The sequence below is a fragment of the Engystomops pustulosus genome, chromosome 7, assembly GCF_040894005.1.
Source record: "Engystomops pustulosus chromosome 7, aEngPut4.maternal, whole genome shotgun sequence".
NCBI lineage: Eukaryota > Metazoa > Chordata > Amphibia > Anura > Leptodactylidae > Engystomops > Engystomops pustulosus.
In genome coordinates, this window is record NC_092417.1 from 162,313,173 (window position 1) to 162,340,095 (window position 26,923).

The following is a 26,923-nucleotide window of genomic DNA, read 5'->3' on the forward strand; positions in this document are numbered from 1 at the left end:
TGTGTTATTAAAACATATGTTTCACCTGCTGTCTCCTACCTTGTGGCTGTTTCACGGATTTCCCTCAAAACTGTTGAGGTACAATATCCTGGATTTTGTCTTTTTTTGGTTCCTACGCTCTGGAATCCTAGGACATAAGAAGACACTTCATCATTGCAAAGGAGAATAACCTCCTCTCCTGTTTTCCGCTTACCTGATATTGGTTATTTTTGTGCCTTATGTATTCACGACCTCCTTCAAACTCCTACTATGTGCCTTCTTCAATAGATATTCCTACACTTATTCCAGCACAGTTGGAATTTTTTAGCTCCTACTGTTCCTGAGCAATCTCTGACAATATTTTGAACTCCGCTGTTGGTGATGGTGGCAAACTTTGTGCTCCGCCCACAGATTGCCCATCTGAGAGTAAAGTACCTAATTAACATACTTTCACTATCCATCTTATCTACTTTGAGATGGCCTGTCTCCACCCATCTGAAATTAGATTGCGGAAAATAATACTTTTTAAGGGATGCAAAGAGAAAAAAATTCGGTTGGCTGGGGAGAGGAGGCGAGCTGCATAAAAATATAAACTTATTCTTACCTCATTGGACGATCCTGGTGTTCCATACCATAGTCCATCCATTCTATGCCCCAGTTTGATTACTGGGGCACGGAAGCTCCGCTCCGAGAACATCTGGGTGGCCGGGCACTCTCAGCGCCTGCTACAGCTGAACAAGTGGCACGGCACAGAGGGAGCATGACACAGGAGCACCGGACAAGCAGAGTGCAAGTTTCTTTTTGGTGCAGCCCCGACCAACTCACAATTTTTTCTTTTTTAAAATTGTAATTTTAACCAAATATAAACAAGTAAAATAATAAAATAATGGAAACATTAACTGAAATAGTTCTCCCCCTATAACAGTCAACAATTTCCCAACCACTAACTTGTGGTTATTGATTTTTATTTTGCCCTTTTGTTTTGGTAACAATGAACTTCCCGTAGTCAGATCAAATCAGATGAATGGAGGAGCCTCGATGGTTGATATCAATGATTATTGATACCAACCAGTCTCATGTATCTAAGTCCATGATTATGGGTGACGTCATCTAGTATTTGAACCCATATTTTGCCAACCCTAGGCTTGTTTTTCTTTGGCTATATGTTACCTTCATTAACACCTTTTATATCTGTATCAGCATTATGAGCTTTATGGTTCCCCGTTGAGAATATTTCTTTATTAAAATGATTTCTGTGATTTCTTTGCACCCCTCCGTCCCTCATTGTGCTCTTCCTTCTCTCTCTCTGTTATTCTCCTGCTGCGGTCTCAGCTGTCAAATCTGAACAAGGCATTTTTGAGCCCGGGGCAAGCCACACATTTGCTCCATTTTTCCATTTTTTCATTCCTGCACAAAACACATTTTCTGCTGCGCTGCACATGAACTGAGTGAAAATATGAGAGGTAAAGTACGGGAAACCTTTCACTGCCCTAATTATTTGGGCTACATGCAAAAAAATAGGACTCTTACATATTGTTCTTACATTGTATAGAAGCAAAGGTATATATGTAAATTTTAGTTACAATATACTGTATTGATTGAATATTTAAATTTTATTTACACTTTTTAATTGTATTACTTAACATTATTTTCTGTTATATAATGATTATTGTTTTGCAGTATTCTATTATATCCATACTTAACTCATCCATATTAAACTATGGGGGTCATTTACTAAGGGCCCGATTTGCGTTTTCCCGACGTGTTACCCGAATATTTCCGATTTGCGCCAATTTCCCCTGAATTGCCCCGGGATTTTGGCGCACGGGGTCGGATTGTGGCGCATCGGCGCTGGCATGCACGAGACGGAAATCGGGGGGCGTGGCCGTACGAAAACCCGACGGATTTGGAAAAACCGCCGCATTTAAAACAAAAAATCTGCCACGGAGCTTGCACTTACCTTCACTCAGCCCGGCTCGGTGAACTCCAGCACGTTCCGATGCTTTTCAGCGCAGCAGCGCCACCTGGTGGACGGCGGAGGAACTACCTTAATGAATCCCGGCCGGACCCGTATCCAGCGCAGAGAACGCGCCGCTGGATCGCGAATGGACCGGGTAAGTAATTCTGCCCCTATATGTCTTGGGTGAACCTTGTGCTTCCCGATGCCTTCGATCATAAGAACATCAGTAGAAAATCACCTACTATTTCACGAATAGGATAGTGTGTCCATGCTTCCTCGAGAGCCGAAAAGTTAACCCAGCTAATAAATTTATCTGAAAGCCTCTTGCATAATATTATGGTTGGTGAACTCGGAAACTAAAACATCTTTGTTTTCGGCATTGGTTGGTTTCATGGCAGCTTTTTTCAAACTTATCTCATATGTTTTCGTAAAACATTTGCGTAACGTAAAATGAATTTAGGAGTTATTATACTTATACTCGTTTGTACTGCTATACTACTCTCTTTTTATATCGGGGAACCAATTATAGTCCAAAAATGATGATACAGTCTAAAGCTGTGGCAGAGCAGGGCGCTTCACTGCTAATTGAAGCAGATTCCAAAACTTTACTTGTTTCAACATTTTCAAAATCCTCCTTTTTATACATGCCATCCATATGGTCCAGTATTGCAAAATTGGACTTTTATCCATACAGAACCCTGTACTGGTGATCTGAACGCAATCTATAGTTCAGCTCTACTTTATGCAGCTTGCTAAATCTGGTAAAACTCATTGTTTAAAGTTGTTGGCTCAAACTTGCCTGCTTGCAACTAGCCATAGCCAAAGAAAGGAAAAGCAACATAAAACAAATGTTTATTTTGTTTAATTTTGATTTAGGAATGTAATCGTCAAAAAAAAAAGTGTCATCTAAGTTTCTTTATCCAATAACATTTACAAAATCTACCCCATGCATGAATCTGATCACATGAAATCACAACATGCCTCCATGGACTTCTACTCCTTGCCATCCTCCATGGAGGCATGCTGTGATTTCATATGATCAGATACACACATGGGGTAGTTTTTTATTTAAAATGTGACAGTCTTTACCAACAGACCAACCCCGAACCTCCTATCACTCCAAACTCTTAGGGGTTACCACGCACTTTGGTGGTCATCTAGGATCTGAATTCTGGCTGCTACTTTGAGTAAAGCTATGGGTTCGCCATAGAGATTTTTTTTGTTACTGGTTCAAGGGGGTAGGCCTGAGTGATACTCACATTCTCAAATAACTTTACACCCCCCCCCCCTATCTTCTCAAAAACTTATGTCCTGTTCCTTTAAATTGACACATGTACACATTGAATTTTTCTTAGGATTTGTAGCTTGTGTTTTGTTTACCGGCTCATGTTCCCTCGAAGATCAGATACCCTGTTATTCCAAAATATATATTTACAGAGCTGTCCATCTCCAGCAGCCGGACAGTGTAACGACACTTACTTAGACAGTCTGCTTTTGCACGTGTTTCCATGGCAACTGTCCATTTCCCTGCATTTTTCCTACTCATTACCCATCACCGCCAATTTAAACTTGCAGTCACATCGCAGGACTATGTTTTGTTCAGTAAACTATCCCCAAAACAAAGACGGGGAATGTAATATTAGGTCAGACTTACAGAATACGAGCGGTTAAATGTATTTCTTTGCTTGTTACTGTTTAGGAGTTTTTTTTCACATGATTGAAGTCATGTTGGAAGGTAAAGGGCACATTTTAGATTACAAGAAATTATAGCGAAATATTTGATACAATTGCTGTGGATCAGACAAAGGAGCATAGAAGATGGTCATACTGTGAGAAAATGCTAGCCGGGGTAGGGTATGTCGCTTCTGAGTTTCCCTGTAGCAAAACTGCCTTAAATTATTACCAACTTTTCATTAAACCTTCATAATTCTATCAGTTTTCAGATAACTTAGATGCTCTATGGAGAAGGGAGGGGGAGCACACAGCTAGGTCTCCATCACAGAGAAGCTCAACTGTTTTATTACACTATTAAAGTGAACCTGTCATCAGGAAGGTCATTTTCAGCTGGTGACAGGTTCCTATAGACTATGCTATGCTGATTTTAAAAATGCCTTTGTCAGTATTCCGAATCATTTCTGTAGTTTTATAGAAGTTTAATTCAAATTACCCATTGTCGTGAGTCATGCGCGTGGGGGGGAGGGGGGGGGGGGGTTGGGTCAGCTGCTGCCTATTTCAGTCTCCTCTCCTCCACACTCGTACAGCTCCCTCCCCACTTTCTGCCCTGTGAATTGAGCAGGCACGGGAGGGAGGGGGATGGAGTGGAGTAGAGAGAAAACGCATGAGGAGACGTAGGCACACACAGACTGCAGCTGCCACTACCCCAGGACTCAGCACACGCTGCTGGCAGGGAGCCAGGTAGTGTAAAATAAACTTATATAAACTACTGAAATCATTCAGAATTAAAATCAGAATAACATAGGCTATTGGAACGTGTTACCTGCTAAAAATAACATTCCTGCTGACAGGTATGCTTAACGGTGTCTGGTATTGAATTTGGGGAGTGAATCATTTTGTCCTTCCGATTAGTGCAGGGGGCTACATAGTTACTTTCTGTGGAGGAACCAACAATTTCTGTAAAGCCAGGCCATAGATTTTATTAAGCTTTAGAATTTTAGATCTAATATTTCATTTATTTTTTGCTTTAATAAGAAATTGGAGTCCTTAAATTAAACATTTCACCAACTCATTGGGGGTAATTTATCTTTTAGTCAGGACATTTGTGCCTGTCTTTTCTTGGTTTTTCTGTGTGTTTGGACTAGTTTGATTTATTTGAGAGGTTGATGTATCAGGCAGCTGAGTCTGTGGGGTTTTTGTGACTTTTAACTAAAAAGTCGCACAAAAGTCTCAAACTCTTTTGCAACACCATCTAAGGTTTTTCCTATGCCTGGTCAGGACTGGAGTTTCTTTGCGACTTTTTGACCAAGATTTGTGTGAAAACTGTGACATTTTAAAGATCTATTAGGCGCAACACTGAAAAATTCTTGCATTACTAACTTTGCTAAGCGAGTGGAAAAGTCTCAAATTTAGGTGCAAATATTTCAAAAAAATTTGTGAAAAGAAAAATAGAGACGATAAATGTAAGTGTCATTTAATAGGTATCACTCCCCTGATTCTGACATGGTTCTAATTTTTTCACTAGCCCCATCCGTTTCCAACAATCAGGCCATCACAGCCATGACTAATTACTATGGCGTAAAGGTGCCTGATTGGCTGCCCTGCAGCCCACCAAGCAGCATGTCCGGTTAGGCGGATCTGCCGAGCAGAGGAAAACGAACCTTAAGTTCAGGTTCGCTCATCTCTATTATGTCGAGTGGGTTTTCCTGGGCTAAAGCAGGTAGACTTCCTGACAGAAGAGCCTAATTAGCATACTTAGGTGCTAAAATTAACAGCAGTGAGCAGTACAGGAACAGTTGCAACTGAATCGGAATCTACCATCACTAAAGATAGGGACATTCTCTACACCTAGAGGAGAGGTGGTTCTACCATCACCATAGACAGGGGCCATCCTCTACACCTGGAGAAGAAGCAGTTCTACCGTCACCATAGGCAGGGACATCCTCTACACCTAGAGGAGAGATGGCTCTACCATCACCATAGACAAGGGCATCCTCTACACCTAGAGGAGAGATGGTTCTACGATCACCTAAGACTAGGGGCATCCTCTACACCTAGAAGAGAGGAGGTTCTACCATCACCATAGACAGGGGGCATCCTCTACACCTAGAGGAAAGGCAGTTCTACCATCACCATAGACAGGGGGCATCCTCTACACCTAGATGAGAGACAGTTCTACCATCACCATAGACAGGGGCATCCTCTACACCTAGAGGAGAGACGGCTCTACCATCACCATAGACAAGGGCATCCTCTACACCTAGAGGAGAGATGGTTCTACGATCACCTAAGACTAGGGGCATCCTCTACACCTAGAAGAGAGGAGGTTCTACCATCACCATAGACAGGGGGCATCCTCTACACCTAGAGGAAAGGCAGTTCTACCATCACCATAGACAGGGGGCATCCTCTACACCTAGATGAGAGACAGTTCTACCATCACCATAGACAGGAGGCATCCTCTACACCTAGATGAGAGGCAGTTCTACCATCACCATAGACAGGGGCACCCTCTTAAACTAGAGAAGAGATGGTTCTACATTTCACTGTAAGAGCAGGGAGACTGTGAACTCTATGGCGTTGGATGTTATAAAGGTGGTTACTCTGGTGAAGATCAAGAGGGGCCTAAATGCCTTCCTTAAGAGTAAAAATATAATATGTTATGGGATGTGGAACCAGTCATATTGGGGTCGAGAAGGAATTCTTCCCTAATTTGGTCCAATTTGAATTAGCCTCATAGGGTTTTACGTCTTCATATGTATCATTACTGTAGGGTTTATTGATATGTTGGACTTAATGGACCTACATCCTTTTTCAATCCTGTCTTCTATGATAGTATGAAACTGAGCATTGGTTCTAAATGTCTTTGATAGTATATATCTTGTGAGACTTTGTGTAGCATACGTAAAGATGGCTTTTTATATAAAACTATTCACCATTCAGATGCACAACCCTCCCATGCGCAAATTTTACTTTGAACAAATGGCTTGGAAGAGATTTATAGATACTTATGTAGCATGTAAAACTAAATGACTACATGAATGGCTAACAAGGTAGACCCGCGTGCAGCTTCGAATAAACATTTAATAATGGTTGTGTTCTGTTATTTTCATTCCCATTCTCTCCGCAGAGACTGCATTTGCCTCCAGACTTGTCAGACACAGTGAGTCGTTCAAGCAAACAGGATCTGGCAGGGTCGACCAAACTGCTGAGCTCAGGATGTGGCTCTGCCGCCGCAGGCAAGAAGCACCTGGACTTCTAGTGATTTCTACTAAGCAGATATGCTCACAAACACTGGCGCCCAAATGGGGCACCATCATCGTCAACATTATTTTTCTTTCAATAAAGCATATTATTAATGGGAATATTATTATTATTGAAATAATATTGGTAGAACTGTGTCTTTTATTTACCTGAATTTAGAAGGTTTTATTATGTTTATGGTATAATTTTATTTTTAGATCATCTTCGATGTCCTCCTATATTATATCACAATCTTTCTTCTTGCTAGTCATCTATTATTCTTATAACCTATCACATTAGTATAGTACTTTTTAGTATTTATTTCAAGGCAGATTTTTTGTATTTGTGAGTTGTCTGAATTTTCTACGACACATAACCCATTTATATGGCCTCGTCAAGTGTTGCTTTTTTATGTTCATTTTTGCTTTAAGAATTATCTAATGTTATTTTTACAATCTCTATTTTCTTGATGGGTCTTATATGTGATGAAGAGAAAAAAAAACCTGAATAAAAATGCAAATGTATATCAAACCGAGCAGATTGTATACAACCCGACAATCACTTTTAGGTCTAAACATTTATATAACAAATAGTCACATATGTTATTTATAATCAAAATCCAGCAATTAATTCTCTCCCCAAAAGCTTGTTTAATATTTTTCTCTCTTACTTCTCCGTTAAAAACCATAGTTTTAAATAATTTACAACAACACCGAGAGATTACATCAACAGATTAAATTCTAGATTGAAATTCAAGCTGACAGATACATTAATGCTGGTAACTCTGAAATGTTCACTCAAGCTTGATGAATAAATAGTGTAAATGCGGGGCGAAAACATAGACATACAAAACGGTCTTGCAGTAATAATGTGAAAAATATCTTGCCTACAAACACCTGACAATTAGGATAATTGGGATGTAAAATGTAGGACTTCTATATTTTAATTTGATTTTTAATTTGTTTTGCTTTTTATGTTGTGTTGTGTCCATTTTTGCATATATAAAGACTATGAAGTCATCATGGCATCACAGATCAACATTCCTGCCAGTAAAATTTGGCTATTTTTTTTGGATTTACCAGGGTCATCGTGTCCCCAAGGATTTCTCTGTAGACTCAGACTAAGTAATTTGGCCCGCAGATCCATTAGTAGCCAACCTCAATTTGAGATGATATAAAATAAGTTACTAAAATTATAAAATTCGAGCAAAGATACAAAATATTCTGGCTGGTAAAATTTGGCTATTTTCTTTGGACTTACCAGGGTCATAGAGTCGCCAAGTATACTCTGTAGATTCAGACTTAAAGGAAACCTACCATTTAGAATGGCAGGGGTAAGCTGTAAGTACCGAGCACCAGGTCAGGGTGAGCTGGTGCCGGTACTTACTTTCGTTAGTGTTATAAACCGCGGTATGGCGGTTTTAACAGTTTTTAAACTCTAGACCAGAACAGGCTTCGGCGCTTCGTGCGCGCGCCTACATAGGAAATAGCGGAGATGTTGCGCGCAGCGCCGAAGCCTGTTCTGGGCTAGAGTTTAAAAAGTGTTAAAACCGCGATACCGCGGTTTATAACACTAACTAAAGTAAGTACCGGCACCAGCTCACCCTGAGCTGGTGCTCGGTACTTACAGCTTACCCCTGCCATTCTAAATGGTAGGTTTCCTTTAACAATTTAGCCCACAGATCCATTAGTAGCCAACCTTGAGATGATGTTAAATACTTTACCAAAATGATAAAAATTGAGTTAATATACCAAATAAGAAATTAATCAATCAACGCACTTAACAAGCCCTTTGCAAATTACTGTATAACCAAACAAATCCCACAAGCAAAAGGTATCAATCTTTATTAACAATACAGCTGTACAATTTTAAGTTTACTGTATATACTGGAGTATAAGCCGAGACCCCTAATTTTACCACCAAAACTGGGAAAACCTATTAATTTGAGTATAAGCCAAGGGTGTAGTATACAGCCAGCCATTCACCTGTAGTATACAGCCAGCCATTCACCTGTAGTATACAGCCAGCCCCAAGTAGTATACAACCAGCCCCAAGTAGTATACAGCCAGTCCCAAGTAGTATACAGCCAGTCCCAAGTAGTATACAGCCAGCCCCAAGTAGTAAACAGCCAGCCCCAAGTAGTAAACAGCCAGCCCCAAGTAGTAAACAGCCAGCCCCAAGTAGTATACAGCCAGCCCCAAGTAGTATACAGCCAGCCCCAAGTAGTATACAGCCAGCCCCAAGTAGTATACAGCCAGCCCCAAGTAGTATACAGCCTGCCCCATGTAGTATACAGACAGCCTGCTCCCTGTAGTATACAGCCTGCCCCATATATTATACAACCCTATATATTATCCCCTGTATGCCAAGCACATAAAAAAAAAAAAAAAAACTTAATACTCACCCTCCGGCGATATTCACCCCCGATGCTCTTTCTTCTTCCTTCTGTAGTCGACAGAGTTGGGTCCATGTGATCTGCCGACGGGCGCACACTATGATGTGGCGGTGTCACTGCTAATGATGCATCATAGTGTGCGCCGGCCTGGAGATCGCACCGTTCCCTTCACATATACTGTCCAAGCCCTCACACACTGTACAGAACCCCTATATCAGTGATGGCGAACCTTTTAGAGACCGAGTGCCCAAACTACAGCCAAAATCCACTTATTAACTGTGAAGTGCCAGCATGGCATTTTAAGCAGTAACGTATCGCTTTTCGTTTTTCCTAGTCTTTCAGTCATATCGGCCCCCTGAGGACACCAATACAATTGAAAGAAAGAGGGCAAATTCAGACTCTGTAGCTTCTCTCCAGGGTCTCTCTGTAGAGAAATAACGAAGGGTCCAGCAGGGGGACCTGAAAAAGATTGCAGTTCTGTCCACACCTTCTCACTGTTCCCGCAGTTCCAAACAGCCAATGAAGTGTTGCTTAAAAATAGCGCTGAGAGCAGCATCTCTTAAGTTGCCTGGGACTGCAGAAAGATTTGGTGGATTTGTTCCTTTCTGGTGAACTCTATCCAGGAGTGATAACCTGAGTGCCCACAGAAATGGCTCTGAGTGCCGCCTCTGGCACCCGTGCCATAGGTTCGCCACCACTGCCCTATATTGATTCATGTCAGATCACCGACTAAAATGAAGTACCGATACAAAATTTGTGATACACCTGTTTTATTAATGTTCAGGGAATCTTTTTAATCCTCCAGGTGCACTGGTGATGAACAAAGTCTAACTATAACTGTATTTCTTAATGCAGTCTGATCAAATTTTAACCCAATTTCATCTTGGTGTGGGCAGGCCAATATATAGGGTTGGCCAAAAACAACCCTAATACACCGTGTTCAAGATCCCCTTACTATTTTCAACAACTTTAGTAAAAAGTCTGGGTGTCATTATAGAATCTCAAGCTTCTTTGGTCTGAAAAGATTATCACAAAAGAAATAGGTGCCTGAGTGGATTTTATGTTGATGTCACCTGTTGGTTGTAGGGGTTCAACATTACTAGATAGAGGCTGGATGTGAAAGAAGTGATTTTGAAAACCAAAGAGGAAATGGGTCTTTGGAAGGACCATAAAGGATCCATCTGGTGTCAAGACTACAAAAGGGCTATCCACAACCTCTGTCCCTGCCTAATTTAAAGGCACTGCACTAATCCACAGTTGGAAAATGTTTGACCTTCCCTACGCTATACGAGTATGTGCTCTGGATAGATGACAAACGAACAGAGAAAGATGGACAGATAATAGGACCATATCAGAAAACCAGGTCAAATCCAAGATGGTGGCGATGTACAAAATCGAGAGGCAAAAGAAAAAGCAATATATCAATAACAGAAATAGTAAAATTGCACATGGGCTATTGTAACCAGAAACTGGGTAACCTGAGTATTTATGGAGTTCTGATTGCTGATTGGATCCAACGTCCATCACTCAATCACACCTGACACACCATGCTTTCCACAGAACATAAACCCAGCTAAAGCCAAGGGACTAACTAAACTCTCCAAGCTAAGCTGTTAATCACAGCTCCAGCAGAGCATAAAGTTCTGAAAGATGGTATATAAAGAGTTTCTTGACTCAGATGAGAAACAGGTATATAGAAACAGGAAGATGATGATTTTATTTACATGTACATTGAATGACCAATTTTACCTCCAATCATTAAACGATTCTTCAAGGAATGTATAAACATCCAAAACGTTTAGCATTTGTCAAATCCTCCATGACATACAAATAAACAGGAATTAGTTTACAGGATAAATCAGTTGGCGCTATAGATGGATTCACCTTCAGTGCAATTGGTAGTGGGTTGCAGCCCATTCTCCCAGGCCACATGTTGAAAAGACAACTGTTAGGACAGTTTCTCACCAACTGTGATCACAGAATGTGAAGTTTGCCATGTCATTGGCTGACCACATTGTTGGCAATGGCACTCCTTGCATCAAGTCTTTTCTGAATATCCTGGGAAGCAGGAACATCAATATGATGTAAGGAGTTCCATTCCCGACAGTGTGGTCAACCTTTGACATGACACTTTTCACTTTCGGTGATTAGGGGCTGATCACGTCTAGTGTGTAGTAAACCCCAGAGTATCTAGGTGCCAACACTCATTACTAAACTGTATAAGTTTAGATAGGATGCCAATACAATTTAAAACTATAGACCCCCCTGTTTTTCTAAAACTTTGTTTTTCGAAACAAAGCAGTGACACCAAGAAATAGACCTGTCTTCCATCCTAGCCCTGTAGTAGACTGGAAGATAGTGTTGGCTGTAGGCCTCCATATTTATAGGTTTCCATTGTCCATACCACATCTTGGTCATGAAGGATCCATCATCAGCATACTTATAGATATTAATTGAGGACTTCTGACGATTTTCAGTGTAAAACGGTTTGCAAAATGCAGACAAGGGTTTTAATAGTCATAAATTCTGATGACTGTCAATCACCGGGGAAACTTCACTGTAGCATAAACACATACTGTATACAGCTTTTTATTCTGAATTAGAATAATTGAATCAATGACAGTGATTTGCCGAGATGTCAAATCTATCCATCATAACCTGTCACTACCAGTTTATTTTTTTGTGATTAAAATCAAAAAGACTACTATTTTGTCATCCGCTATTTCATTAGTTACAGCCGGCTTTTTTTTCCCCCCCACTTTGCTTTTCAAAATTAGCTTTTACAAATAGGCTTTCATACACATTGAAGTCAGATACATTCAGCGACGTGCCATTAGATTCTGAGAGTTTGAAACCCAATTACAAAAGCTATTATTCACCTCATGAAAGGAAGTAGAAGAGTGTGAGCTTTTTATGTTCTTTACTTATCGTTTAGTTATTTTACCTACAGAGCTATCAAAAGTCTGGTCAAAGATGGGCTTTTTCTTTCGATTTTTCAGGGTCGTCACTCAGTGGTGCAATAAGGCAACTGCTCCAATGTGAGACAGCTTGTCCACCAGTGTGTTCCCTTCTGGTATGTGCGGCCCCCTGTGTCCCTTCTCTTTTCCACTCTTTAAGGCCACTCGTTGCTGTACTCCCTTGAGTCCTAAGGTGCATGCTGCCTTCCGAGAGGACCCTTTTCTTATGTGTCTCCATCCAATTCATCCTTGGTAATGAAAGGCAACTTGCTCAAAGGTTACCTGCGAAGGTGTCTCAGATGTGCCCTGACCTCTGTGTTCTCGACCCTATCTTCGATGCCCTCTCCTTACTGATTCTACATGTCATTCCTGGCTTGTCCAGACTTATGACTTCACAACGTCTGCCTGCCCTAACCAGAAGGTCTGCGATTATTTGTTGCCGGAGTCTTACCTGATCCATCTATTCTTGATGTCTCTTCACCTGACTGAATTTGCTGTCACCAGTACGAAAATACTGAAAAAAAAATCAACCTCTCGACCAAAGTCTAAATCCCTGTTAAAGGGCTAACAATGATGGGATAGCTTGCTGTAGAATTTTCTTGCTATCACTTTGGACATTATTCCACAGATCGCCATTGTGAAAGAATATTATGTTGTGCTGTCATACATTCTTTCGGCATATATCAGACCCATGATCACCTTTGAATGTGACAAATATACTAATTTAACTTTGAATAGAGAGGGAAGGGTGCAAGGAAGACTAAGACAGCATGGTGGCTCAGTGGTTAGCACTACAGCCTTGCATTGTTGGTGCCCTGGGTTCAAGTCCCATCCAGGTCAACAACTGTTAAGAGTTAATATGTTCTCTCCATATTTACGTGAGTTTCCCCATGTCCTCCCACACTCCATAACATACTAGTAGGTTGCCTCATGGGGACAGGGAATAATTTGGCAAGCGCAGTGCTGTGTTATTTGGGTGTGCTATATAAATAACGGAATTATCATTTTTAATTTTTATTATTAGGGATATTTCAAATAATAGGTAGTAGATCCAATCATGTTATTCCACTGGGGGACCCAGTTGATTCATGTAAAAGCTAGTCATTCATCCCTCTTGTAGTTGCTGCGTGTTTTTTTTTCTATGCATCTCACACCATGATTGACATGATGGAAAAATTACAGCTCAGTTTGACGCTCATGTGACCTTGTGGTACTGTGGATAGAACTGACGTTTACAAGACAATTTGAGACTGTGTCCAAACAGTGTTAGGCTGGGGCTCCTTGGGCCCACCAGATAAACTATGCTGGAGGCCCACCCTCCATCAATTTCTGGAAAACAGACTCCAAAGTAAGTGGTATTCTGCTGCACCTCTGAGGATCAGTTCTGGTTTAGAGCCTGGACCCACCGGAGGATCCTCTGGTACTCTGGTGGGCCAGTCCAACACTGTCCAAATCTGGCAGCACCACGGCAAAAGACTGCATGACTCTATACTGACTGATCATCTGACATTAAGGCATGAGAAACAATTGGATTCCTCTCCTTTACCATTGCTCATACACTCAACAACCACATCTGTAAAATATTGTAGCTTGTTGTCCTCACTTATATTTAGAGCTGGATCTAATGGCATGCAATTTCTCAATGTCTGTCAGGTTTTACTCTTGCCGTGGGCCCCCATTCATCAGATCTGTTGCTGTTGAGCATCCATCAACTATCACACCACAGACCATCCATGGTTATGCCATGTAAACTTTGGCAACATCGGGAAGCAGCACAGACTGACTTACCCCAAACACACACCCAACCGTCTGACCACTTCTCTTACAGCCATCCTATGGAGGCTACATTTTAGACTTGTGTTTTTATGTTACTTGTATAATAAATTTGATATCTCTTGTCTTTCACAGTTTTGTATTTTCTATGTGCAGCAGTGCAGTAAAGTAACGAGCAGATATATTATAGCTGTGGAATGAAACAAAAGCCATGACTCGGGTTGTCATCAGCCATCAGCCCAAGTAAGGATCATGTTGCCCAATCACTGGAATAACTGTGTATTAGTTGAATCAGCCTTGTCTAATTGGGGTTGGATAAGTTGCCTGAAGCAACATCAACTTAACATATAGCCCTGGACTTGTGCTGATGAAAATCGGTCGGATCCTTGGGATTCTCTCAGTAACTAATAAAATTATTTTTAAAAATATTTTAGTGTGTCATTAATTCCCTGACTAAACATATAGAATTTCACATTTCCTCTCCCTTATTGGACAATAATGACATTTTTTTTGTTTACATTGGCCAAAAAAATTTATAAAAATCTAAATGAAGATCGGTTCCGTCATTTCTACCCATACCCCACCTCATTACTCTTACGTATTAAAAATTAAGCATTAATTATGTAAATAAAATTTTCCACATTCAATCATTTAAATAATTAATTATGCAAATCATTAGAGGAACATTTGGGGTATTTATTTAACCAAACCTTGGTCTACCGTTCACCTGTGACGGTGAAGATCTTCAGAAGGGAAAAATGTACGGTCTACTATTTTATATAAGTATACCATTTAGAGTGGAACAAGGTTCTCGCTGAGAAAAACATCATACAAAGTGAATCGTAATAAATGTCAGTTCTCGGTTTCTTAATAATACATAAAACTTGGCATTTGATGGTAAATCCAACAGAGTTAATCATATGGGTCACAAATATATGCTTCTTAACTTTCATTTATCAGTATTTCACAATCCCACACAGAAAATTAATAGTCTTTACTAGCTTTGTTCTCTATATTTTAAAGGTTTCTAGCAGAGCGGAAAACGTTCATTGAAAAAAAAAAGAGGGGGGGGTTCAAAAACATTTTTTTTTTTATATTTCAATCTTGTGTATATATTTTAGACTAATAGGTAGACAATTTATCAATTATTTTATATGCCTTTCGAAATTCTTTTTAGAATGAAGGACAATTGGGTTTATTGTCCAGTTGAGAAAAAAAAATCCATAAAATTATAATTTGAGTATATTTAAAATAAATGGAAAATTTAAAGATTTTTCCTAAAATTTGATATATCATTTTTGATCAGTACAGTGAAGGAGACCCAGTCCTTTCATTGGGCCAAGCAAAGAATATAGCATACCAATCCTATAATACTTATCCTATATCCTTTAATGTTTCAGTAAAGGTGTCCTCGAACAGGCTAAGATGCTTATTTAAAAACATCTACCCTCAAAATCAAGTATGATAACTCATAAATCCAGGCACTGTGGCTCTGGTAGTCTTATATTTGTTATCCATGACCTCCTTTCTTCTAAAATCAATTTTTATAATTATACAAATGAGCCTTAAGGGGTCTGGGGGACGATAACGGAGCTCCCCACTGCTGTCGCTTCACAGACTGTTACAATGAGCAGAGCAGGTCTCCGCCCCCCCCATGTACGTCCTGCTGCTGCTAGAAAACTATGAATCTGCAGCACTGAGGCGCTTTCGTCGGGCTCATTAGCATCATTTTAAAAGGTTTTTTTTGAAGGAAGGAGACCATGGATAAAAAACATAAGAATAAGAAGTTTCCCACAGTCACGGTGCCCAAATCTATGAGTAATTGGTTTATCTATGACGCTTTTTTTTTTTAAAGTGTGTTCCAAAGTATTTTGACTCCTATTGCTGACCCCTAGCCTCCTTCCAGTAGAGAAACTTTACTCTTTGTGGCCAAAAAAGTGGCTATTAAGTCATTGCCTCCTACAGACTTTCCTAGGAATAGAAGAAGTAATACAGTAAATAAAGTTTTATTTAGCAATAGACCGGTTGGAATGTGAACAAAAAACAACACAAGCCAAAAGTTTTTTCATAACATGGAAATCCCTTATGATGTTTTAATACACCACATGGTACCTACAAACAGATATCACAGGCCACCTTAGCAGGTCAATAATCTACCTAGAACGCCCTTGTTTTCATGTGTTTCAGGCATAGGGTGAGGAAGGGTGGAGTTATGAGCTTTGGGATATTTTTGTTGAATGCTTGGTTTATAATTGATGCAGTTTCCACCCTAGGAGTATGGGGGATGTAATTGCTTTAAGATCCATCACAAGTCAAGTTGTTGGTGCTAAAATTCTTCCCCTTGATTGCTGTATGTGGACTGGCTAAGTGAAATCCAAAATGGCTGCCATCACTTATTATTATTGGAACTTTAACTAGTCTTTCTCAGAATCAACTCTGTTGCATAAATACCAATTTTGGGAAGTAACATTACAAAAGTTTATTTGGTCTTGATGGATCAAAAGCTATTGGTGTCCTTATATGGCTCCTTTCTATGGTGACGGGGATGGGACTTAGGAGGACACAATACAGGAGAAAAGCTTCTGCTACAGCCAGTTGTGTTTTCCCCCAGCCTGAGGGTAGTGAGAAGTAGAGGGGGGCTTAGCTGATCTCCTGGGAAACATAGGATCAAAGAAAAGGAGTAGATGACGGAAGAAATCACTGGATATGTTCACCATTATTTGGAGGACTAAAGAGCTTCCATTGGAAAGTCTCTACCTTATTGATTATTGAAAAAAAATAAGAAATTTAGATTTCAAGGGCCACTTATAGATCCAGGCATGGCGACCATGGTAATCTGCTTATATGTGTCATCCATGGTTATCCAAGTACAACTTAGTGTAACACCATGTGAAGCAACAGGACACAGGGACTCTGCTAACACTCCTCCGGGAGCCCTTATGGCTCATTAGCATAATTTGAAAAGTTGGTTTTAGAAGGAAAGAGGCCATGGATAACAAATTTAAGACGACTACAACAGTCACAGTGCCCAGATCTACGAGTCCTTGGTTTATCATTCTGGATTTTTATGGTAGAGTTCATAACCACCTAGATCCAGAGTTTTAAAATTTTGTTAAATACACCATTGAAGGTACATACCATTCATTAAGGGTTGCCCATGGTGTTCTTGTAATGGGCATCATTCTCCATGATCACAGCCTTGGGATACTTGTAATTTGTTTGGGCAGGGAATACATATAGCAACATTGAGAAACTATACATCTCTATTGTTGATATCCCAAAGTCAACAGCTCTTAGACTATTGGTTGGAGGTCATAAAGGGGATTTTTGAACATCTACTCTTACATCTCATGCATCTTGGCCCAGATGCTTCGTCTAGATCAACACAGAGACGTTCTATACTCGACTACTAAAATTTCTGTAAGAATGGACTTCGTAGCTTCAAAATCTCTTAAAAATTCTCCAATCAAGCAAGTGGCTTACAATTTCCTTTTCATCCCTACACATTGGGATATCTGAGGGAACTTGAAAAATACTGATAGCTATATGAAAAGCAAATGAAGATCACACGTTAAGCATTTGACTACAAACATTTCATATGTAGTCTTGACCTTCTATAGTTTTGGGGGAACAGTTTAGTACCACTATGACATCCCAGGGCACAATGTTATTACCAGCTGAAAAACCACCTCAAAATAGAGCAGACGGCCATATTTGATTTCAAAGTCACAACCATCTATTAATGTTCTTCGACAAAACTGATTCTAGGACCTATTGGGCTTCTATAAATCTTCAGATTTCTTTCATATATACTGGATTTATTTTGGTTATCTTATTTGTATATTTAGATGAAAGGTAGTAATTTTTGGTTGTGTTAAGGTGTCATAATACTGACATGATACAATAGTATCACACTAGAATATGTAGAATAATAACGGAGGTGCATCAGGTCCAACCGATAATCCAATGGTGTTGAATCCTTAGAAGGATTGGCCCATAGTAGGGAAATTACATAAATTCTTGACTCCAGGTTTGTTATCCAGGTTGGTTTGTTATGAAAAAACATTGAACACTTGATTTTGGGATCGATAGTAAAACAGTGGAAGGCAAATAACATCTGGTGGACTACAGCTGTAAAACAGCAATACAACGAAAATGGCAAGTGGGTTCAGGATAGGAAATTTAGGGTAATATTTTTTTATTTTTGTAAACTAAAATAATTTTGCCCCTTTTATTCAATTTCCTAAGGAGTTTTCCATAGGAGATGTATTCATAATAAGATTGGTGGGGGTCAGACCCCCCCAGATCCTCCTCAAAACATTTGTGCAGTGACCCTGACAATTACAGCAGAGCTCTTATCCATTTGAACTGTCCTCTGTTGTTACTTCAGCACCAGAGGTTACTAGAATCAGCTGATCCGTCAGACCTTATATTGATGGATAAGCGCTCAATATCCTTAACTTGGAAAACCCCTTCATTTCCTAGTCATTCCGATTGGTTTATGGTCATTTCTGTCTCAACGCATCATTTTTCTGCCAGTTTTCCTCTCCCTTGTGTATCCTTTAGCTGGCCATATACTGTACTAGAGAACTGTTGCCCGCTACTCCTCCTGATTCCCCCATACACCTGCACTCCTGGTTCTGCTATGCATACATGTTTTCAGTGGGGAGAACATGCCCACTTTGCTTCTAGAGGAGTTCCGCAATGCTATCATTCAAATTGTATGGTTGTCCCCATCTGAAGAAAACAGAGACTTTTGGATGATATTGAATGTCCCCTATCTCATTAAACCACTTAAGGTAATTAGGAACTGTATTTCACTTCCAAGCCCCATTGGTCGTGGAACCCGATAGCAGCTGCTATTTCTAATTTTGGACACGACTATGCTTTTGGTACTGTTGACTACATGAACACATTGGATTCTGTTATGACACCATAAACATCTAATATTAATGTCCTATGTATGGCAATAAAAGGAGAAGATGGTGCTTTTCCACTGTGGCCTTGATAAGGAACATTCACATTTCTTCCACCAGTACTATTAGGGTAGGATGGAGACCTTGTGACTAGACCCGACATTACAGTTTGATTTCGGCCACCAGACCCGTGACAAATTGACACTCCTAGCAATAAGCCATGACTATGATTGGCCAGGAATGTTGGGTCTGCTGGGTCTGTTGTTTTAGTGCCTTGGAGTGCCTTGGGGCTTCGGAGTGCCTACGCGTTTCGGCTCATGAGATATCCAATTTTGCTAAAGAACCTTGCAATCAAAGTTACCGTATTGTCATAGACTACACTATTAACCAACAAAGACCCTACTTCCAACATAATCCAGAATGTGTCGCTGGCTCAGCCACATTATGTTAAAACCAAAAAACAACTTCATGAATCGGATTTGGACATTTGTACAGCACAATCTTTCAGTTGCCCTAATTTATTTAAAAATAAATTACAATTAAAACAAAACGGACTTGACGTCCAATACCGGTAACAAAAAAAAACTTTTGCAACACCACGCTAAAGGTTTAAATGAAAAAAAATATATATAACAAAGGAAATACAAAGGCTTTGGTATGGTTTTTTACAATCAACAATGGTTAATCTTGATATGTACTCGTGAACAACTTGAAAAACACTTAAGTTGAAAACTCTTGCAAGCACTTTTAATCGGTATAAGGAATGATCTATATGCACAAGAATGATTGGACTGTGAACATTTTTTTACAATCTATCTAGGAACAATTAAAACGACCTGCTGACCAAGAAAAAAAAAAATTATGATGCATGAAAATGTGTATAAAACATCTATACAGTATCCTCGTCAAATAGAAATCGAAATTAACTTTATTATAGAAATCGTTCTGGGAGATTTCTAGGGAAGACAAAAAAAAGTACATTTTGACATAAAACAAATTGGATTATATCATAGACATAATCTACCTTTCATCTACCAAACGTCTCTCTCTCTCTCTCTCTTGTTTCTCTTTTTTTCCATTTTTTATATTGGGATATTAAACGTCAACCTTTTGGGGGTTACCAATAAGCAGAGGGAATAGAAGCAAGGTGAAGGTCTCTTAAATAGATTTTTTTTTTTTTTTAGTTTTGTTTTTTTCGGCCACCGGCCTAAGGAATGTCGACACAAAAATGTTGGAGCATCCTTGGACAAACTCTAGGGGAAGGATGGGGGTCCATATATCTTCATAAAATCTTTCGTGGCTTGATCATGGCTTCCATTAGCAAAAAAAAAAAGTTAAAAATTAAAACAAAAAAAGAATTGTGACTACCGGAGAGCAGATCCTTCCACCCAACCTTGTGTTGTTCTGTTTGTCATTACATAAAGTCAGTTTACAAAGAGTACATCAAATGGATAAAAGTTTGGATATCAAAATGAAGATTTGATCCAAATGATATAATGCTCTGAATGTGCAAATGTCCGTTTTGTGCAGTCCTTCCCAATAGTATCGGTACACAGTTGCTGTGCAGAGAAGTCTTTATTTTTCTTCTTCTTATAATATCCCAAGACAGTTCTCAGTTCTGTTTTTGTGTTTTATTTTTTATAAAATACTGCTGAACATCCAACTGTTCTCCATAAAGTCATTGGTTAAATTAACACGGTTTTTACTGTAGTCTTGGCCAGTACTGAGACATGTCAGGTTCACTGCCGGGTACTTGTACTGGGACTGACACTCCAGGGGAAATGAGACCTAAAAAGAGAAAAACAACAAAAAAAATATAAATGATAAACCAACATTAATTTATGTTGTTTTTTTTAAGATCACGATACAGACTTCATGCACTTTGTGGTTTAAGGACATTCATAGCAATTGTTGTAAAAATGCAGGACCGGATTTTGAGCATGCATCGTCTACGGACTGTGATTTTTTTTTGCTTATTTTTTTACATTTTTTATTATTATATCCACATTATCTGTGGACAGTAAGGCTGCACGAGGGCAGACACTGCTTGGTGTATGAATGTGTGGCTCTATCCCATTCACGAGTGGCTGTGTATGAGGAGTGAGAGAGAGGGTGGAAAATAATGGAATGCCTACCTGTAGAAGTTGTACCAGAGGTGCCCATTGATTGGCTGTTCATGTGTGTCTGCATGTGGGGAGGTGTGTATGTATCATAGCTCCGCCCATTCACAGATGGACTGGTGGGCAGCATGCATGAGTAGGAGGAGGTCTGGCTGGGTACAGGGGGCTGGAAGAAGAAAGAAAAGCAATATTACTGCTCAGTGCCATCTGTGATGTAGAAACACAATCACTGCACCTCCTGTATCCAACATCTGCCCAGTGCAAAAAGTAAAGTGTGTCTGTAGGTATGTGCCTAGACCATTGCATCTGTAGGTAAACTACTCTACATGATGGTTCATATTGTAGGAGCATGCACCTCATGTTTGTGAGATTAAACTACGGTAAAGGACAACAAGAAAGGAAGGATCGGTAGAGATTGTACACATCCCACCATATAAGTACCCATAAATATAATGTAAAAATTTCAGGGATAGTCAATAATGATGAAATTATACAAACTTCAGGTAGCAACACAAAAGTCCTACTAGATGACCAAATAGGCACATGTCTATTCAGTCTGTGGTATGGGCAGAAAGGAAAAACTACTAGTAGTCAAAAGCTCTTTTACGTCAATCAGTTTCTATAATGTACCTAAAAATTAAAGGTGTAGAATAGAATTCTAAAGAAAAGGGTCTAATTTGCTTCTGGAATTGGTACCACTTGTGTTTATAGGTTGTATCTAGTATTGTTGCTTATACCAATTAAAGTCTATGGGACTACTGTGCCAAAAAGGACCTCGTAAAGAAAAAAAACAGACCCTTACTTATTGTCCAGGATCATTGACTTATTGTCATTATATTGCATGAAAGACATGTAACCAATGGTTAACTGGTTAAAATCTATTAGATATTACCTAGACATATAGCTAAGCATTTGTGTGTTACGGACCTAGTCATGTAATGAATATTATATGTGGGGCTTTGTGTGTTACCTACTTTTCCAAAGCTTGTACCCATTTAACCCAACCCAGATTAAAGGTAATTCTATACAGTCACCCTATGAATAACTAAGAATACATAGTAGTGCTGTAGTAAAAAAAACTTTTTTAGATAAAATCCAAGATGAGTAGGGTTTTTTTAAATTAATATTTTGGTGCAGTGCATAATTTTTTGCATAAGTACATAATACATTAGGTATTGTTCCATAGATCCATTAACATAGTACGGGGCTGTTACTGTTTGCCATGAAAAAAATTAAAGGGGGCAGCCAAAGGCATGTAGTACACAGATTAAGATTCCTTCAGTAAATTCCATCCATGTGTGGCCTGAGAAATTCTATAAAGTCTTTATACTGGCCACATTTCCACAACTGACTACACCCGTGTGAGCTCTTGATTAACCAGTGCTCTACTGTACCAATTTTTCGTAGAGATGTGAGATACATAAGTATCCTGGCCATTCTAGAGCTCACGTTATCAATGATAAGACTTTGGTCCAACCAAGACTATGTTGCTTGGAAAAAAAACTGTGGCCTTATCCACCTTCTGTTTGCCCAGAACTGGATGTCTAACCTTAAAAATAATTTGTGACCCTATATAATTTACGGTATGGAAATATTTTCTTTTGAAATAAAATGGAAGATCAAAAGAAACATGTGGACCCCCTCATAGTCCCAACTGTACTAAGCCTTCACTCTCGTAGAACTCTTAGATGATATTAGTGTAGATCAAACTGTCTGATCTGTATACTGAGCCTTAAATGTGGATCCTTCATTGTAGATCACTAATTCAATAAGGTTAAGAATTTTTTTAGTTCCAGATTCCGAATCTTTGAGAAACAAATAGAAATCTGATACTTAAATTGTGATATTTTTAGGAAAAAAATGTCCAGAACATGTTTAATCTTTCCCCCTTTATGAATGGAAGGTGTTAAATATTGTCTTGAAGTAAGTCCTCACTAAGTTATAACTTGTTAGGTGCGTAATTTTAGAACTAGCCAGTCTATTTCTGTTTTAATTTATAAATCGTAGTGGCTCATGAGTATACTCACTTGCATAGGAAGGTTATTTGCCATGGTGAAGCTAGGCATAGGTGGCAGAGCGCTGTACGTGTTTGTAAGAGCTGTATCTGTTCTTCCCAACATGGAACCTGATGTAAATGATGACACTGCAGAATGAAAGACAGAAGTTATTATTATATACTATAAAGCCTTTTTATTTTATTTTCTCACATTAACAACCTATTGTAGATAATTCCTAAAAATGAACTGCCATAGGCCTTCATCGAAAAGGCTTTGGGCTAATGGGAAGGAAACAATCAACATTTCCGCATAAATTTATCCAACACTATTAGAATAATGGTGCTAACCTTTGACCTATGTGGAAGAAGCGAGTGGAAGTGGTAGCCTTGCCCCCCTTCAAAAGTTATTACATCATCACTCACGTTTACATTGGAAGTATTTTGTCTTCACATTCCCATTTCTACTCACATTTGTCCCAAAATTCTGAAATGTCAGCTGAGATATTACCCTTAACCTAACTTTGTGACGGTGGGTTGTCCCACCCAAAACCTTTACGAGGCTTAAAGTTTCTGAACTATTTTCCCAATCATTAAGAAAATAAAATTGTAATTTAAAACTGTTGGCACTCTTTGTCTTTGTCTCAAAATTTCACTAGTAGACATTTTCCATTTTTTGCGTCCGTGTACTGACCTGGAGTTGTTGGCTGTGGGATTGGCTGGTAGACGCTAGTGCTGAAACTACTACTGATAGGAATGTGACTCGGCGTGTTACTGGCTTGTCGCCTCTGGTTCCGTAACTTTTCTTCTCTTCTCCATTTCGCTCGCCGATTTGAAAACCATACCTGGACGTAAGAGGAGATCCATTGAGTGATCAATTTTACTTGGTCAACTTTAGGAAAATGTAGAGGTTGGGGAGTTTTGACTAATAAATGGATTATTTCAAAGTATTTAGATTTAATTGAACCTCTGGGAAAATCTGACTATTTACTGAATATTGAAGACATCTCTATTAGTTTCATAACACTTTTCATTCTTTGGATCTATAAATAAAAGTAGATACTCCAAAGCCCCCACATATCTACATGACTGTTTTTCTCGAAACGAAATGCGATGCATTTTACACCGGGGGTCAAACATCTTATTTAATTACATAGTAACAGTTACCTGTATCCTAGCTTCTGGCAAATCTATTTTGGCAGCTAATCTTTCTCTGGCAAACACATCAGGATAATGGGTTCGTTCAAATTCTGCAAGCATACAAATGAACAGGTTAGTTAAGGGGAATGTACAGGTTTCATTATCAAAGCTGTTAAACATCTCCAATTAGACGATGAGCTCTTGTGGCCCTTGTTCCACTGTTTTTTTCCCCCCCTCTCCGTCGAGAGAGGAGCCACTGTGTACATGGAAATCACATCTTACAGTATTTTACTTATACAATCAATCTCAATATATTTTTTATTAATGATATATTTTTGTCTTTTCTCCATAATGACCCGTACCTTTTTCTAGAGCCTCTATTTGTTCCTGGGTAAATGAAGTTCTGTTCCTTTGAAGTTTTCGTTTCAATTGAAGCCTCATCTGTGCTTCATCTGAATCTTCACCATTAGAACTGATGGAGTTAGTATTTTCCGCGCCCCCTTCCTGTTGTGGGCACCCATCTAGAACAGAACAGGTAAGTTAAACTCATGTAACCTTGTCCAACAATCAATCCAATCAATTCAAAACAATCCAATTTCCAAAAACTAATTTAGCAAACTAATAATATGTACTTTTAGAAAATATGCAAATTAACCAATTCAACAAATTTCCTGTAAAAAGTGACTTCTTTATTGAAAACCAGTGTCTCCGAGATATTTTAATTAACCCTTTTTTTTTTAGCTCAAGCCAAGTCTAAAGTAGATCTCAAACGAAATTACTCATGTTCTAAAATTTTAAGGAAAAAATTTCAATGTAAAAAAACGAAAAGACTAAAATAATTAGTGGCCGTGTTGCCGTGTTAACACTTCATCTATAGAGTTTTCTATAGTCAATTGTAATCAATTCAATGTTGATTGGTTGTTTTTAAGTTTTCCCAACAAATTTGATTAAGAACTTAAATTAAGCTTGTCATCTCTAAAAGGAAATATTTATCCAGTTTTCTTTTTTTAATATATTTGAATTCCCTACAGTCAATTTCATGTTTAAAGGTTCTGAATTTAGAAGTGCGCGCATTGTTCTACAATTTTATTCAACCATTGTACGAGTGTGCAATTCCCTGACACCTATTACAGTGAACAGTTGTAATTATATCATCAGTAAGAACAGCCTATAATTGCAGAAAATGGAATTTTATATTTAGATAAAGGGACTGTCCATTCTTTGTAATATGGCATACATGGATGGGATTAAAAAAAAACGGTACAATTTATTTATATTTTTTTTAGCAGATAATATAGTGACTTTGGTAACATACATCAACTTTATAATATTTAGATCAGTTATATAACTTAATGGAAGTGCCAAAATTGATTACACCTATATTCAGAATAATTAATAGGAAAAGTGATTAAAACCATTGTTACCCTGAAGACTTGAATACTCCGCCCCCAATTTTTTTTTGTATGTTTTTTTTTTAATGGTAGGTATAAGACTTAATGGTGTTGTAAAAAAAATATTATAACAATGATCAATAAATTATGAAGTTACCCAAAAAACTAATTTTTTTCCTTACTTTTTTTTTTTTGTTATGATATGGTGATATGGTGGCACCAAAAAAAACATGTATTGAAAATAATAGAGAAAATGCAAAGTTATTTTATACCAGGATACTTTTAAAACTTCAACTCAGACAAATTCATGCAAGTTTTTGGCCCTTTATTATTAGTATATGACTTTTTTTTGCTCCGAAAAAAAAATTATTATTGAACGTGATTTTCTAAAACTTTTATCTTTTCTATAAGACTTAATCATGGTGCAAAAAAATAAAAACATTATTTCATATATTTAAAAATAAATATAGGGAAAATGTAAAGGGAATTCAGCCCAGGTTACATTGAAACTTTCAATGCCTCTTCCAGGTATAATAACTTTTTTTTCTTTTGTGTTTTTGTTTATTGTAAACATATGTCATGTGGTCATGCAAAAAAAAAAAAAAAAAGAAAACCAGTACCACACCTGTATTTAAAATATTCATTAGGCACAGGTTACCATGAGACTTCAAACCCCCCCCCCCCCCAACATATTTATTAGTTTAGCTTAGTTGGTTAGTTTTTTTGGTTTATCTATGTATTTTTTGTGTAGATTTTTTTTTTTGGTTTTTGTTTGACAGTGGTCTAATGATCTGTAACTAACTTCTAAATACATTAATGGGGAGTTGGGAATTTCTGGGGTCTTCCAAAGAAAAGAAGAGAAAAAATTATTGACCCTTATTGCCTGAAAGAATTTGTACCTTCTGTAATTAAATATTGTGGGAATTAACATCAGAGGAATATCCAAACACAATAGTGTTGCCTTCAAAGGGTTAAGAGAATTGTGACAGAATCTGGTGGGTTCTTTTCAAACACTTTGAAATGTTTTAAAACCCCAACATTCCCTTCCATTTAAATCTAGGGATTCATCTACAGTGAGGACCATATGGACGTTTGTAGACCTATTGAGATGACCACCAACACATGAATAGAATTGGAGCTGCTTTTCAGCAGTGCACAATGGCAGCAGAGTAAGAGAAACTATTAAACACTCGGGCTAGGGGGATTGGCAAACTTCCGTGGGTAGAATTTTGAGGACACAATCGAGACGTAGAACAAAAGGATTCCCTTGAATCTCGCAGTGATCTACATTGTATCACAAGGGGTCCAGTCAACAGACTGTTAGGCAAGTATGTTAACCTTTAGGCGTAGCTATCATTAATCACTGTCCTCCAGCCTGGCCT

The 26,923-nt window shown here is 38.6% G+C and overlaps 2 protein-coding genes across 12 annotated transcripts in view; one reads left to right on the forward strand and one right to left on the reverse strand.

The window, feature by feature from the left end:
- Positions 1-7,736, forward strand: part of ELP4 (elongator acetyltransferase complex subunit 4) — a 202,630-nt gene extending 194,894 nt beyond the window's left edge. Inside the window, exon 10 of one of the 3 annotated variants that reach the window (XM_072118578.1) lies at positions 6,744-7,733. In XM_072118578.1, coding sequence (XP_071974679.1) covers positions 6,744-6,875 — 132 coding nt within the window. In that variant the 3' untranslated portion in view covers positions 6,876-7,733. Of the gene's footprint in view, positions 1-6,743 lie in introns of all 3 variants that reach the window. The other 2 variants (XM_072118579.1, XM_072118581.1) reach the window with 2 other exon arrangements.
- Positions 7,737-19,501: 11,765 nt separating this feature from the next.
- Positions 19,502-26,923, reverse strand: part of PAX6 (paired box 6) — a 29,237-nt gene continuing 21,815 nt past the window's right edge. For 6 of the 9 annotated variants that reach the window (XM_072118593.1, XM_072118592.1, XM_072118595.1 and 3 more), the window contains 6 exons: positions 24,513-24,671; positions 24,178-24,260; positions 23,705-23,855; positions 23,045-23,160; positions 21,033-21,183; positions 19,502-20,685 (listed from right to left, as the gene is read on the reverse strand). In XM_072118593.1, coding sequence (XP_071974694.1) covers positions 20,600-20,685; positions 21,033-21,183; positions 23,045-23,160; positions 23,705-23,855; positions 24,178-24,260; positions 24,513-24,671 — 746 coding nt within the window. In that variant the 3' untranslated portion in view covers positions 19,502-20,599. The remainder of the gene's footprint in view (positions 20,686-21,032; positions 21,184-23,044; positions 23,161-23,704; positions 23,856-24,177; positions 24,261-24,512; positions 24,672-26,923) is intronic. The other 3 variants (XM_072118599.1, XM_072118598.1, XM_072118596.1) reach the window with 1 other exon arrangement.